Genomic DNA, 12,904 nt, shown 5'->3' with positions numbered 1-12,904 from the left:
CAAATTCCCTCAAAGGCATCCCAGGGACCAGCAGGGGCCCTGCACTTCCCTTTGGAGTCCACCGTAACCCTGGGGCAGCCGGAGAGTCTGGCAACAAAGACAGGTGCCACCTTGCTGTGAGTGAACATTGTCTCTCAAGCAGGGCCTCTGGATGGCACAGTCACTTGTGTCTGAGGACCACACTTGAAAAGGTCACCGCCTTCAGGCTGATTTTGCACGTGGCTGGTTTTTAAGTAGCTGTCACTCGGCTAAGCGGCCTCCTCCCTCCACAAAAAGGATTTTCTCCCAATTGGAATTTAAAAACCCAGCAGCAATGAAGTCGTGGATGGCAGCATTTCCTGCACAGGTTGGGGTGAGGGAGAGGCAGATGGAGACCACGGGGCTCCAGGAGGAGGAGGGGCCGGAGGGGCCAGGTGATTCTTTTTCATCCACTGCTTGTTGGTTTTTAATAAAGAAGTCAAACTCGGTTTGTAGATTTCCCATTAGGGGACAATAAGCTTTTGTAGAGCGAGCCGCTGAATTAGAACTAATAGCAAATGCAGCGCCAAGATCCAGGGAAATATCACCGCTAATAAGTTTCTGCCTCATGCTCTGTCACTGACATTCTCCGCACCGTTTCGTGCAGCCAGGCAGAAGCTTAAATGTAGAAGTATATGGGGCACTCGCACCCGCACCAGGGACGGGGAAGATGCCCAGGCATGCAGCTGGGGCATTGGACATCAGGGGAATCCTGAGACTACTGGGTATCTGGGGAGAGGGGCAGGTCAGCGTGAGCCAGGGTGCCATCCAGAGCCAAGGGGCAGATTGGAGAAAGAGAGGATCACTCCTTTCTGAGCACCCATAATCTTAGCAGGGTGAGATTCTCAGATGTCCCAAGGGGTGTGCAGCCAGATTGCATGCCCCTATCTTTCATGGCTGCTCCGTCAACAGGGACTCCAGCAAAGGGGGCTTCGTACAGGATCCTTTCCCTCTAAGAGCTCTCAGTTCCACGAGAAGCCAGGCCCTGTCATGGAACTCCTATTTGCACTAGCAAACAAACAGGAACTGCCGAAGACTGTAGCATAAAGACTGCCCAGCAGTGCCGGGGCTCAGCCTGACTCCTGAGCTCTGCACTGGACTCTTGGGAAAGGGGAGAAGGTCATGAGTCAAGTGGGCTGGGGAGGCTTCCTCCAAGAAGGAAGCAGGGAGGAATTCTTGTTGGGGGATTGCAATTCTTGTCCAGTGAGGATAAGAGTATTAAAGGGCAGGAAAGCCTCTTCTCATTGAAGAGGAAGGGCCGCGGTGTGGAGGAGTTGGAGGATGCGTAGGAGGAGGCAGAAGCTGCCCACCCCACCCTGCCAGGCTCAGCCCCTCAGCCAAACACCATCCTCTGGCCACTGGCGAAGTCTGGGCTAGAAGAGCTATTGCTTTAGAACTGACAGGGCTGTGGCTCTGGGCCAGGGGTGGCCCAGGGGCTGGAAGAGCCATTGTTCTTGTGTGCAAGGAGGAGTCTAGCTGTACCTGCCAGCAGCCAGCCCAGGGCCAGAGTTTGGGCTCTGGGAACCCCCTGACCCTGACCTGCCCCCGCATACTTCGGTATCTTTGGGGAGAGTCCTAGAAGCTTTTGTCATCATCCTGGTGGACCTACACAGGGGTCCAAGTGGGCATTCTCAGCATGGGAGCTGGGGGTGTGAGTGCTGGAGTGAGCTTGGGGCTCAGCTGGAGGACCAGCGGGAAGGCTGGGGACCTGGCAGCTATTGGCAGTCCCAGCTGCTGCCGGCACACTCCCTCTCCCTGGGCCTCCCCATCCCTTCCTGAGGCCTGCATGTTTCCCCAGGGCTGGTCCTACCTCCTGGAACTGTAGCCTGCCAGAGGGTTACCTGACTGCCTGTGGCACCTCACCTGGCTCTGGTTATATGGAGAGGCCAGAGCTCTTTAGTGCCAGCCTGGCCTAGCCTAACTCCTTGGTGCCTACCTTAGACATCCGGCCAGCCACCTGCCTCCCTGGCTCCTGCAACCTGTCTGTTTTCCTTCCAGGATGAGAATGACAACCCTCCCACCTTCAGCAAGCCCGCCTACTTCGTCTCCGTGGTGGAGAACATCATGGCAGGTACAGGCTTAGGTCGGGGGGTGGGGGGCACATGAAGGTAGGCAGCCAGCAGTCACGGCACCCAGGATGTGCAGACCCCGGCTCTGCACACAAATTCTGAGAGGTCCATGGCCTTCTCTTTCCCCAGCCAAGCTCCTTGACAAATCGGGGAGCCTTTGGAGACATCTAGTTACCTGCAAGCTAACAGCTAGTTACAGAGCACCTACTATGTGCAGGTGCTGTGCTGGGCACTTGGTTCCTGCTCTCCTTTAACGATAGTCTAGTGGAGAAAGAATCATGATCCATGATTAATTAAGCAATCTTGATTAAACAGTCCCAAGTGTGCAGAGGGCTCTGAGACTACAGCACTGAGAGGCAGGTCCCAGGGGCCATGATTTCAGAGAAGTGGCCTTACAGCATGGCATGTGTTCCTATGTGAGGATGCGATTGACAGGCTAATCTCTGGGCCAGGCTCAGGTTGCAGGACTCAGCTTGCAGACCCAGCACCACCAGCTCTACACTCAGGTTCCAAGGGATCTGTTCTGCCCTCAGGGCAGGCTGGCAGCTTTGCCCTTACCCTCAGAGCAAATGATCCCAGCAAGGAAAACACCCATGTCAGGAACTGCTGCAGTGGCTGAAGGAGATGGGAAGGTTGGAGTCAAGGACAATAGAGTCAGAGATGCTGGAGTCATGGATGGTGGAGTCAGGGACACTGGAGTTAGAGACACTGGAGTCAGGGATGGTAGAACCAGGGATGGTGGAGTCAGGGATGGTGGAGCCAGGGGTGGTGGAGCCAGGGGTGGTGGAGCCAGGGGTGGTGGAGCCAGGGATGGTGGAGTCAAGAGTGGTGGTGTCATGGGTGGTGGAGTCAGGGACAGTGGAGTTAGAGACGCTGGAGTCAGGGATGGTAGAGTCAGGGGATGGTGGAGTCAGGGAATGGTGGAGTCAACGGTGGTGGAGCCAGGAGTGGTGGAGTCAGGGATGGTGGAGTCAGGGATGGTAGAGTCAGGGATGGTGGAGTCAGGGGTGGTGGAGTCAGGGGATGGTGGAGCCAGGGATGGTGGAGCCTGTGGTCGTGGAGCCAGTGATGGTGAAGTCAGGGTTGGTGGAGTCAGGGATGGTAGAGCCAGGGATGGTGGAGTCAGAACTAGTCTTCCCTGACACCATAAGCCCTTCTAAAGAAAACCTCTCTGGGTACCACTCTGGCAGCTGACAATGAGCTGGGTGGGTGCTGGGCTGTACCCAGCCTACCCTTCCTGTCCTAGTCAGGCATCACCTGGAGAATGTCACTGCTAAAGAGCCACCCCCAGCACTCCCCGCCATCCCTGGGGACTCTGTCAAGGAGAGGCCTTCACTATGGCACTTAATTGTCTTCAGAGGTATGTTAGGGCTCATGTGCCTGTCCTCCTGCTCAAGGCAGACCTGAGGGTCATATTTGAGGACCCAGGACCACAGGGCCACAATGACCTGCCTGGCCCCTTGCCTCTCGGGACTGCTGATTCATCTGCTGGATGGTCACCACCAGCCCTGCAGCCCAGTGGAACTCCCTGTGGGGCTCAGCCTGTGGCCTCCATGCTTTATCCCTCAGGATCCCAGCAGCAAACCCACAAGTTAGATGGTGTCTTTAGACCCGGTCCCAGGGGAGGAAATGATGCGCAGGCAGGTAAAGGCGCCTGCAGAGGCCCTGCGGGTTCCAGTCTGGGTGTGAAGATTCCAGGAGCCTGTGTACCAGACCTCCTTGCCACTTGGCCAGAGCTGGTAGTTGGGTGGCGGGAGGGGCTGGAGCCAGCAGCCTTGGTGGGCACAGCTGCAGGACAAGCTGCTCTCAGGGTCTGGACAGAGTGGCTGGAAAAGCTGATCCCTTGAGTCAGGATTTCACGGAACTGGAAATAAAGGTGAAGGCCTTAACTGAACCTTAAGGAGAAAATAAAAACCCTTATAAATTCCCCTGTGAATGAGATAAAACTAGAATAAAATTGAATATAGTAAGTATAGAATAATTTAATATGGAGCTTCCTGTCTTTTGACTCCAAGTAAAAGCTGGCCAATCTGAGTGTATTTAATATGGTGTCCAGCCAGGCAGGGGCTGGGGAGACAGGAAGACACCAGAGGGCCCAGTCCATCCCTAAGCATCTCATGGAGCCTCATCCCCACCCAGCCCAGCGATCTGGGCTCCAACAACGGTGACTGAGCCGCCCTCATCCCTGGGGTGTCCCAACAGGCAGGCCTCCCACCTCCCTGAGAGCTGGTCACTGGGAGGGTCCCATGTCCTCCTCTTGGGCCAGCACAAATGCTGCTCCCAGGGCTGGGGCCATGAGCTCAGGGGCCCAGGGTGAGCAGCACCCCCTGCCCCCACCTTTTTCCCCCTGAAGGAGCCACGGTGCTGTTCCTAAATGCCACAGACCTGGACCGCTCTCGGGAGTACGGCCAGGAGTCCATCATCTACTCCTTGGAAGGCTCCGCCCAGTTTCGGATCAACGCCCGCTCAGGTGAGCCCCCGACCCCAAGCACCTTGGTCCTCCACACCCTGAGGCTGACTGTCCATACCCGGCCCCAGAACCAGCCTCTGGGTCCGGGTCTCCTTCCTTTCAGTTTTGAGCAGGCCAACTTTGAGCACCAGTGTAATCCCTGAAATATTAATTTGAGTGTGATTACTGATCTTACCCAAAAAAATCACAACGTGAATTGATCCAGGGAAGGATGTCTTTCAAGGGTGAAGAGTTGTATTATGTTTTAAATGTGTTCCATCTTACAAACAGCTGGTTAACACATCCTTTTTCAGGAACACCTTTATTAAAGCCTCAGTGGCCCCCCTCCCTCAGCTCCTGACCTCATTCTTAAAGCCTGGCTCCTCTTCTTAGACAGATGTGTGCCTCAGTTTCCCCAGCTGTAAGATGAGGAAGATAAGGTTAGGGCTGCTGTGTGGATTAAATGATGTATAACAGGGAACACACTTTGAATAGTCCCTGGCATACAATAAGTGCTAAAAATATTACTATCATTATTCTCTTTTATTTATTCACCTGTGAGCCCCCTGCCCCAAGCTCCCATCCCCTGACTCCACCATCCCCTGGATGTAACTCTCTTCTTTCTTCTTCATCTCTCCATGTGCATTCCTCCGTTTTCTCTCTTCCTTGAAGCTGGGAGAAAACGTGGGCAGAAAGAAGCAGCAAGAGACCCAAGCTTTTCAGCCAGGCCTGGGAAAGAATTGGGGACCTCTGTACATTCGTTCATATGTTCATTCAGAAATTGGGGTGGGGGCTGCTCTGAGCCAGGTGCTGTGCCAGGTGCTGGGGTACAGGAAGGAATAAGACATGGCCCTGACCTCATGACGTTCCCAGTCAGCTCAGTGAGCATGCAAGGCACCCCACTTCCAATACCTATTTCTGTATGAGTTGAAGGAACTGTTGATGCTAAACAGCTACACCTTATCTCAGTGGCTTGAGACAATAGAAATTCTAATTCATATAGTCAACCCAGGCAGATGTTGAGTGACAGCCTTCCACATGATGATTCTGGGGCCCAGGCCCCTTCCATGTTGTGGCTCCAAGGTCACTGCTGAAGGGAAAAGAGAGCATGGGTTATCGGACTAGGAGGAGGTTATGGGCCAGGCCCTGCTTGGCAGTCACATCCAAGTAATAATTATCCCCTGGAAAGGAAGCAGGGATCTTTGATGGACACTGGCCATCCCTGCTGCAGGTGGTCAGTGACCCAGCAGGGCATTAGCTCTTCCTGCTATCCATCCCTCCGCGGTGGAAGTCAGCCTTCAATCCCTTTTTTGTACCCTTTTCCTGGAGGCTTGGGGAGCAGATGGCCGGTTCTGATGGGTACAAAGACTGAGGAAGGGGACCCAGGGGCACTGTGAACCTGTTTTTCTATCTCTGAGAAAGTGAAGGCCTTCCTCTCTGCTCTCAGGAGTGTCCCCCACAGTGAGCCCTCATTCCCAGGGGTCTCAGAGTAATGTCATGAATGAGTATGAACCACATGCCCAGCACTGTTCCCAGGGCTCTGAGCAGCAGCATCTCATTCTGCCCTCCTCACCTGTGAGGCAGGTACTAGCCTTCCCCATTTTCCAGATGAGGAAGCTGAGCCACTGGGGAGGTTAAGTAACCTGACTGAGGACTCACAGAGCATGAACTTTTGATCCGGAATCCAAACATTAAAGTTTCCATTATATGAGTAGCTCCCTGACCTTTCAGCCACCCCTGCCCTTGCCTCCCCATTCAGGGCTCCAGCTCCACCTGGGGCCTTTAATGACACAGGCTTTTTCTTGCTGCCTTAACAAGACTTTGGCTCCAAAGGTGTAAGCATTTTCCTCTGAGCTCCTCGGTCAAATTAGCCAGGCCTGCTCCACAGAGGTGGCCTTAATTGGATCTAATTTCCCAGACAGGAGAGGCCATCTATCATGCCGACAAGTTCATGTTTAAAACTTTTTAGATTAATTTCTTCCTCGCCCTGCCAATTAATCGACACCACCCTGGCAGAGAATGTGGCTTGTTTGGCAGACCTTTGTGAGTCTTCCATTCCTGGCCTTAGCACCTAAGCTGCCCTGTCACCCACTCCCAGCTCCCCGCTCAGCCCTGCACGGACCAGAGGGCAAGCCAGCATGCCACGGAGGGAACTGTCAGGGTAGAAGCAGTCCTAAAGGCAATCTGGCCCAGCTGCCTTGTTTCATGGTGGAAAGAACCAAGCACAGAGAAGTTAAGCGACTTGCCCCAGGTCACACAGCTCAGGCAATGGGGATAAAAAGATGGATAGCACACAGGCCCTGCCCGTGGGGAAAGCTCACAGTCCATTGGAAGGAAACAGTCATTTTCTGAGTGTTGGGAGCCTCCCCTAGAATTACTTTAACCTCACAACAGCTCTGCATGGAAGTCACACTAATCTCCATTTTATAGATGAGAAAACTGAAGCTTCAAAAATTTAAAATTTTCCAAGGCCAAGCATCTGGGAAGGTCCATAATCAGAATTCAAATCCACGTCTCACATCCTACCACGTGGGCGCTCTCCCATGGCTGATGCAAGCTGGTGAATGGCCTGGCTGCAGTGACTGCTGAAGTCTACTGGGACTGGCTCACCCTGCTCCCAGGAGCTAGTGAGGCTCTCAGCTGTGAACTCCATATTCAATACCATCAAGTTGGTAGCTTCAAATGGGCCCTGCTGGGGCTATTAACACCAAGGAAGTTGGAAAATGCCTTTTTTTTTTTTTAATTTTGGGGAGCCAGTTGTCAAACACTTACCAGCACACCACTATCAGGGTGTGCTGGTAAATTTCAGTTACACCAAAATACAAAGAAAGACCAAATACAGGTGAACAAAAAATTTTGTTTAATTGTTCAGATTTAGCATGCTAAAAAAATTTGAGGCCATGTAATTATGCTGTTCGCAATGTAATTAGGAAATTATTTTATAACTATTAATTATCAATGCACGATAAGGCTGGATAGGTTGAACTGTCCAGTAATGAGTCATAAGTTAGAACGCGTGTGAACACCTGGTGTTTTTCTTTCCTGTCATTGTATTTCTGTGACTATATAAATAAACAGCGCCTGGCACTGTTCTAAGATTTCCATGATCTTAATTAAATTAACCCCATGACAGCCCTATGAGGTAGGTCCTATTATGGTTCCCTTTGGACCCTATGAGGAAACTGAGGCACAGAGGATTGAAGTACCTAGCTCCAGGTGATAAAGCCAGTAAGATAATGTCAAAAGTCTAAACAAGAGGTGATCTGTGACTGAGCTCAAGGCCTAATGGCCCTCCTGCCCTGTTCTCCAGCCCCTACCCCGAGAATCAGCCTAGATTTTCCCACATCTGCAAATATTTCCTCCCTGTGGGGTTACATTGCCCAGCTCTGGGGAGCTGGCTCCCAAGGCACGGGAGCTCTCCTGTCTCCCACTGTGATAAGCACCATCTCAGGAACACATCCAGGCTGCCAGATCATGGTAGTCTGCTAACATTTCTCATGCACGTTCTCACTCTCTCTCCTTCCCTCGCTGTCTCCCTAGCCCACCCAAGGCCTCTCACACACCCACTTCTCTCTCTGGCAGGGGAAATCACCACCACGTCTCTGCTTGACCGAGAGACCAAGTCTGAATACATCCTGATTGTTCGCGCAGTGGATGGGGGTGTGGGCCACAACCAGAAAACTGGCATCGCCACCGTGAGTGTGCTCCCCTCCCATGCCCCAGTTCCCCTCGCCAGCCAGGCTGCTGCTCCCCGCTTGTATCTCTGGACCGCCGTGCCCTCAGCCAGTGTGAGGCTTTGTGAGAGTGAGCAAGGGGGTGAAAACGAACTCAGCAGCGGCAGAGGTCAGTCCCCGGGGTCACCACAGCTGTGGGGAAGAAAGGCATCACCACCCGGAATGTAGGGGCCCTTGGGAGGAGCAAAATGAATTACTTTCTCTCCTGCCCCTAAAAATCCAGGAGGGCAGGTGGCAGAAGGCATGAGCCCTGTAGGCCTCTCCGTGCTTGGCACCTGCCAACAGAGCAGAAGCAGGCATTCCTGTGAGGAAGAGCAGCTCAGAGCAGGAAGCAGGGCCCTGGAGGGTTCCTGGGGGCTTGTTCTTCCCCGACTGATATGCCCTGGAGAGTAGAAAGCTAGAGGAAGGAAATGTGGGGGCCTTGAATGAGCTCTCAGCTGCAGAAGTGAAGGGGGAAGTGAGAAGCGCTCTGTGAGAGAGGAAGCGGGAGGACCAGCTCACAGTCACTGCAGCCACCTCCCCGATTTGTTCCCCATTCAGTTTCTTTGGCTCACCCTCAGAACTGTGGCCCTCACCCAGCCTGCAGCAGCCACCACATCCTTACCCAGCCAGAGAGGCTGGAGATGGTATCGCGTGGCCAGGGATTTGGTGTGAAAATCCCCAATGCCCTACTCTGTCAAGGGAGGCCCCTGCTAATAGGAATCAGCCCTATAAATAATGTACCTGGGTGGCAGGTGAGCGAAGAAATTGCTTGGCTTATAGCTGAGATGGGGAAGCTCAAGGGATCCTATTAGATCCCCCACCCTGTCAGTCACCTTCAGCCAAGACTGGAGGCAGGGATGGGAGAAGTCGCAGATCACAGCAAGGATTTCAGGGGTCATCACATCCATTCCACTGCCTCCTGATGGGACAACACTGGAACTCTCTCTCCTGAAGGGGCCTGGCTCCTTCCTGTCCTCCAAAGCCCAGGCCCTGCCCAAGGCTTCCAAAGTTGGTGGAGCTGGCAGAATGAATGCCAAGATTGCCCGTGGGCATCTGAGCATGTTTCCCCTGGCAGGCCCTGCCCTGGCCCATCTCAGCTGGGTGCGTCTCCCAGCGCCCCTTGTGGTTTCACAGGTAAACATCACCCTCCTGGACATCAACGACAACCACCCCACGTGGAAGGACGCACCCTACTACATCAACCTGGTGGAGATGACCCCCCCAGACTCTGACGTGACCACGGTAGGTGGTGGCAGAGCAGCAGAACTGCTAGGCGGCCCTTCCCAGGGGTGTGTGCCCCTCCCACCGCGATCCCAGGAGGCCTGCCCATATGGGGCTGGTGGACTCTGTCCCTCTGAGCTGGCTCTTGCAATAGAGTTCTAGCGGTTCTCCTGCATGGTGAAAGGCAGTCAGAGATCAAGGGAAACCCCTCCAGTGTCAGTAGGCCTCAGGCTTTGTCACAGGGAGCTTCAGGCAGCCCAGGGACAGTGGCAGAGGGGCTCTGGCCGGTTCCACTTGCAAGTCACATGTGCCCTTAGAGCCCAGGACTCTGGCCACCTGCTCTGGAGAGCTCCCACCCCTCCACTGCACAAGCCCCAGCTCCACCCCAGCACCTCTCTTTCACTGCTGTGCCCTGCAGCTCCCCCACAGGCTGGCCCCCAGGGCTGCCCAGCAAGGATTTTGTTCACCTCAGGAATTTTCTGGCACAGGTTTGCCAGGTTTGCACAAGCTCCTGTGTGTGTTGTGCACTCATGTGCAGGAATGTGCACAACTCAGGGTGCAGAGGGGAGACACAGCCAAAGCCAGGGCATCCACGGGGGAGACCAGAATCCTGGGGACACTGAGGAAGCCCAGGTCCCAGTCCCATACCATCTTCTCTGCTGGGAGATCCACGTTTTTCAGCCTTCTCCCCCACACCCTGTACACCACACGGCCTCACTTGGGGAGGCTTGTCCCCACAGGAACAGCCCCACGGCCACCCACCCAGCCCTGTGGGGGACCTGAATCCTGACAACTCACAGTAGCGCCATTGACTGAACAGCTGGGATGTGCCCTGAGCTTCACCTGACGGCTTCTCAGGAACTCTCTCCTCCTCACCATAATCTCACATGGCACAGGGATTCCGCTGCCTCTGTACTGTGGAGGAGACAGACTTAGAGCTTGAAGGCTTGCCCAAGGTCCCAGAGCTTGTAAGGGGTGCAGTCGGGACTCGAACCCTGGTCTGTCTGACTTGGAGACAAGGGATTGGAAACCACCTGGCCCAGTCCTTATTCCTCTGGGAGGGGCATCCACACACCAGCTGGCAGCCAGTCAGTGAACATGCGGAAAGGAAGATAGGCATGACGGCCATCCTTCCCTCCCTCTCTTTGTCCTTCCTTCCAGGTTGACCTCCTCTCCCATCCAGAGCCACTGCCAGGTATGGCTCTGGCACTGGAATAGGTACAATGGAATAGAGCAGAGGTGAGGGATCTGGAATCTGTGATTTTTCAAAGTCCCGTAGAGGAATTCCTTCCAGCCCAGGGCCAGGTTTAGAAACCATCACCCTCGCCCTTTGACACAGCTCTCCAGGCTCTTTGGTGGGTGCTCTCTGCTGCCACCTCGTGGGCACTGCACTGCCCCAAGATAACCTTCTCCCCACCCCAGGCAGGGATTCCAAGAGCTGGGGCTGGATCTCACCTCTGAGCACCTTCTGGTCAACCCTCACCTTCCCTTAGGTTTCTGGGAAATTCCTCCCAAAGGGAACTGAGGGGCAGGTGAGGAAGGTTGCTCTGGGAGAAAGGGGTTGCACGGGACACCAGCCTGGATTGCCATTATCAAACAGTATACCCAGCAGACAAGGAGTGGGTGTGCCAGGTGAGGACTGCACACAGCCTTGGGCATCTGCAAGCTCTGGTCCCCACGCCCTTCACCAGGTCTCCTGCCCTCCGCAAGTCCTTCTGAGCCATGAACAGGCACGAGAATGGACCAGGGGCCTGCTGCCCAGTGCCTCCTCACTTTCCAGGAAACCCACAAGCCATCAGGGAATGCTTACTGCATGCCAGGCCCCACGCTTGTCTGGCTAAGGGTACAGGAAGCAACACCAGGCCGGGTGCAGTGGCTCATGCCTGTAATCCCAACACTTTGAGAGGCCAAGGCAGGCAGTTCGCTTGAGCCCAGGAGTTCGAGACCAACATGGGCAACATAGTTAGACCCCCACTTCCCGTTTATAAAAAAAAAATTTTAAGTAGCCAGATGTGGTCGTGCATCCCTGTGGTCCCAGATACTCAGGAGACTAAGGCAAGAGGATTTTTGAGCCTGGTAGATTGAGGCTGCAGTGAACCAAGATCATACCATTGCACTCCAGCCTGAGTGACAGAGTGAGACCCTGTCTCAAAAAAAAAAAAAAAAAATTAAGCTCCCGCCCTGCCTGCCTTTGGGGAGTGTCATGTCACTCTTCTGTTCAAACCCCAATGGTTCCCATCTCACCCTGTGCAAAAGACAGAATCCTTGCCAGACCTACAAAACCCGCAGGGTCCACCCCATTGTCACCCCTGAGGAGCCAGCCGTGTCATCCCAATCTGTAGTACAGAGCGGGTGTGGTTGTTCCACCGCTGGCGTCTGGTAGGCACAGGCTTGAGCTTTTCAGTGCCCCAGGGTAGTATTTGAGACCTGAAAAATAAATGTGATGGCTTGAAAGTTCAAAGAGAAAAGGACAAAATCAAAATTAAAACTTGTTATATGAAACATCTATCAGATGAAAGACGGCAGTTTCAGTAACTATGAAATTTAGTGTTTGTGAAAATTTCATTACATTTGAGGACAAATTGGAGGTTAGATTTTTCTAGAATTCTTGAAAATTTTCCAGAATTTTCTGGAATTCCCAGTTACGTATGATGATTGCCAGGAAATCAGAAATCAAGAAGCTTCAACGTTAGTCAAGTTTGTCATAGCCAAATATTTTGAAAAGGAAGTTATAAAAATTCTTTCAAATTGTATAGCCATAAAACGTATATATGCATTCGTATGTATATACATGGGTATGCTTCATTACCTTGGAGAGGACCCCCTGGGGCCTTCTAGGGCCTCACAGTGGCCTAGGATGAGGTAGGGTCTGTGGCCAAAGTGTGAGGTGAGGTGGCTACAGAGGGAACGGCTAACCGAGGTTCAGGTGACAGAAGGAGGAGGTGATATTTGAACAGGGGCTGGCCCACCACCTGACTCATCTCCCACCCCACCATTCCCACACATCCACGCCCACAACTACCACCCATCACCAACCCACAGGCCTTTCCTTTCCCTGCACCCACTCAACTCTCCCCAAGCTCAGAGCTTTTGCACAACAAGCCCTTTCCTCCCTGACCCCTGCTCTTTCCATAGGTAACTCATTCTCTTTCATCTGTCCCAGCTGAAAACATCAGCTGTCTTCGAGAGGCCCTCCCTGACTACTGTCGAAAGTAGCTCGGACCGCTCTCCAAATTCTGTTTCCTGCAGAGCTGGGCCCACGATCTGTGCTTATTTGTTTGGTAGGCTATTTGCTTATTAAGAGGCACATGGTTTAGTGATTAAGCAGGCAGCCTCTGGTACCAAAATGCCCAAGTTCTCACCCCAGCTACACCACTTACCAGCTGTGTGACCTTGGGCAAGTTGCTTAACCTCTCTGTGCTCCAGTTATT

General features: G+C 53.4%; 1 protein-coding gene across 2 annotated transcripts in view; it reads left to right on the top strand.

Annotated features, from left to right (window-relative positions):
• The window catches only part of CDH23 (cadherin related 23), a 168,515-nt gene that overhangs the window by 40,869 nt on the left and 114,742 nt on the right, over positions 1–12,904 (top strand). For both annotated transcript variants that reach the window (XM_038009089.2, XM_073019067.1), the window contains exons 7-10: positions 2,017–2,089; positions 4,441–4,557; positions 8,119–8,231; positions 9,387–9,494. In XM_038009089.2, the coding sequence (XP_037865017.2) occupies positions 2,017–2,089; positions 4,441–4,557; positions 8,119–8,231; positions 9,387–9,494 (411 nt within the window). The remainder of the gene's footprint in view (positions 1–2,016; positions 2,090–4,440; positions 4,558–8,118; positions 8,232–9,386; positions 9,495–12,904) is intronic.

Source organism: Chlorocebus sabaeus, chromosome 9 (genome assembly GCF_047675955.1).
Source record: "Chlorocebus sabaeus isolate Y175 chromosome 9, mChlSab1.0.hap1, whole genome shotgun sequence".
Taxonomy (NCBI): domain Eukaryota; kingdom Metazoa; phylum Chordata; class Mammalia; order Primates; family Cercopithecidae; genus Chlorocebus; species Chlorocebus sabaeus.
Note: the sequence above shows the minus strand (reverse complement) of the source record. Positions and strands in the feature narration are given on the sequence as shown.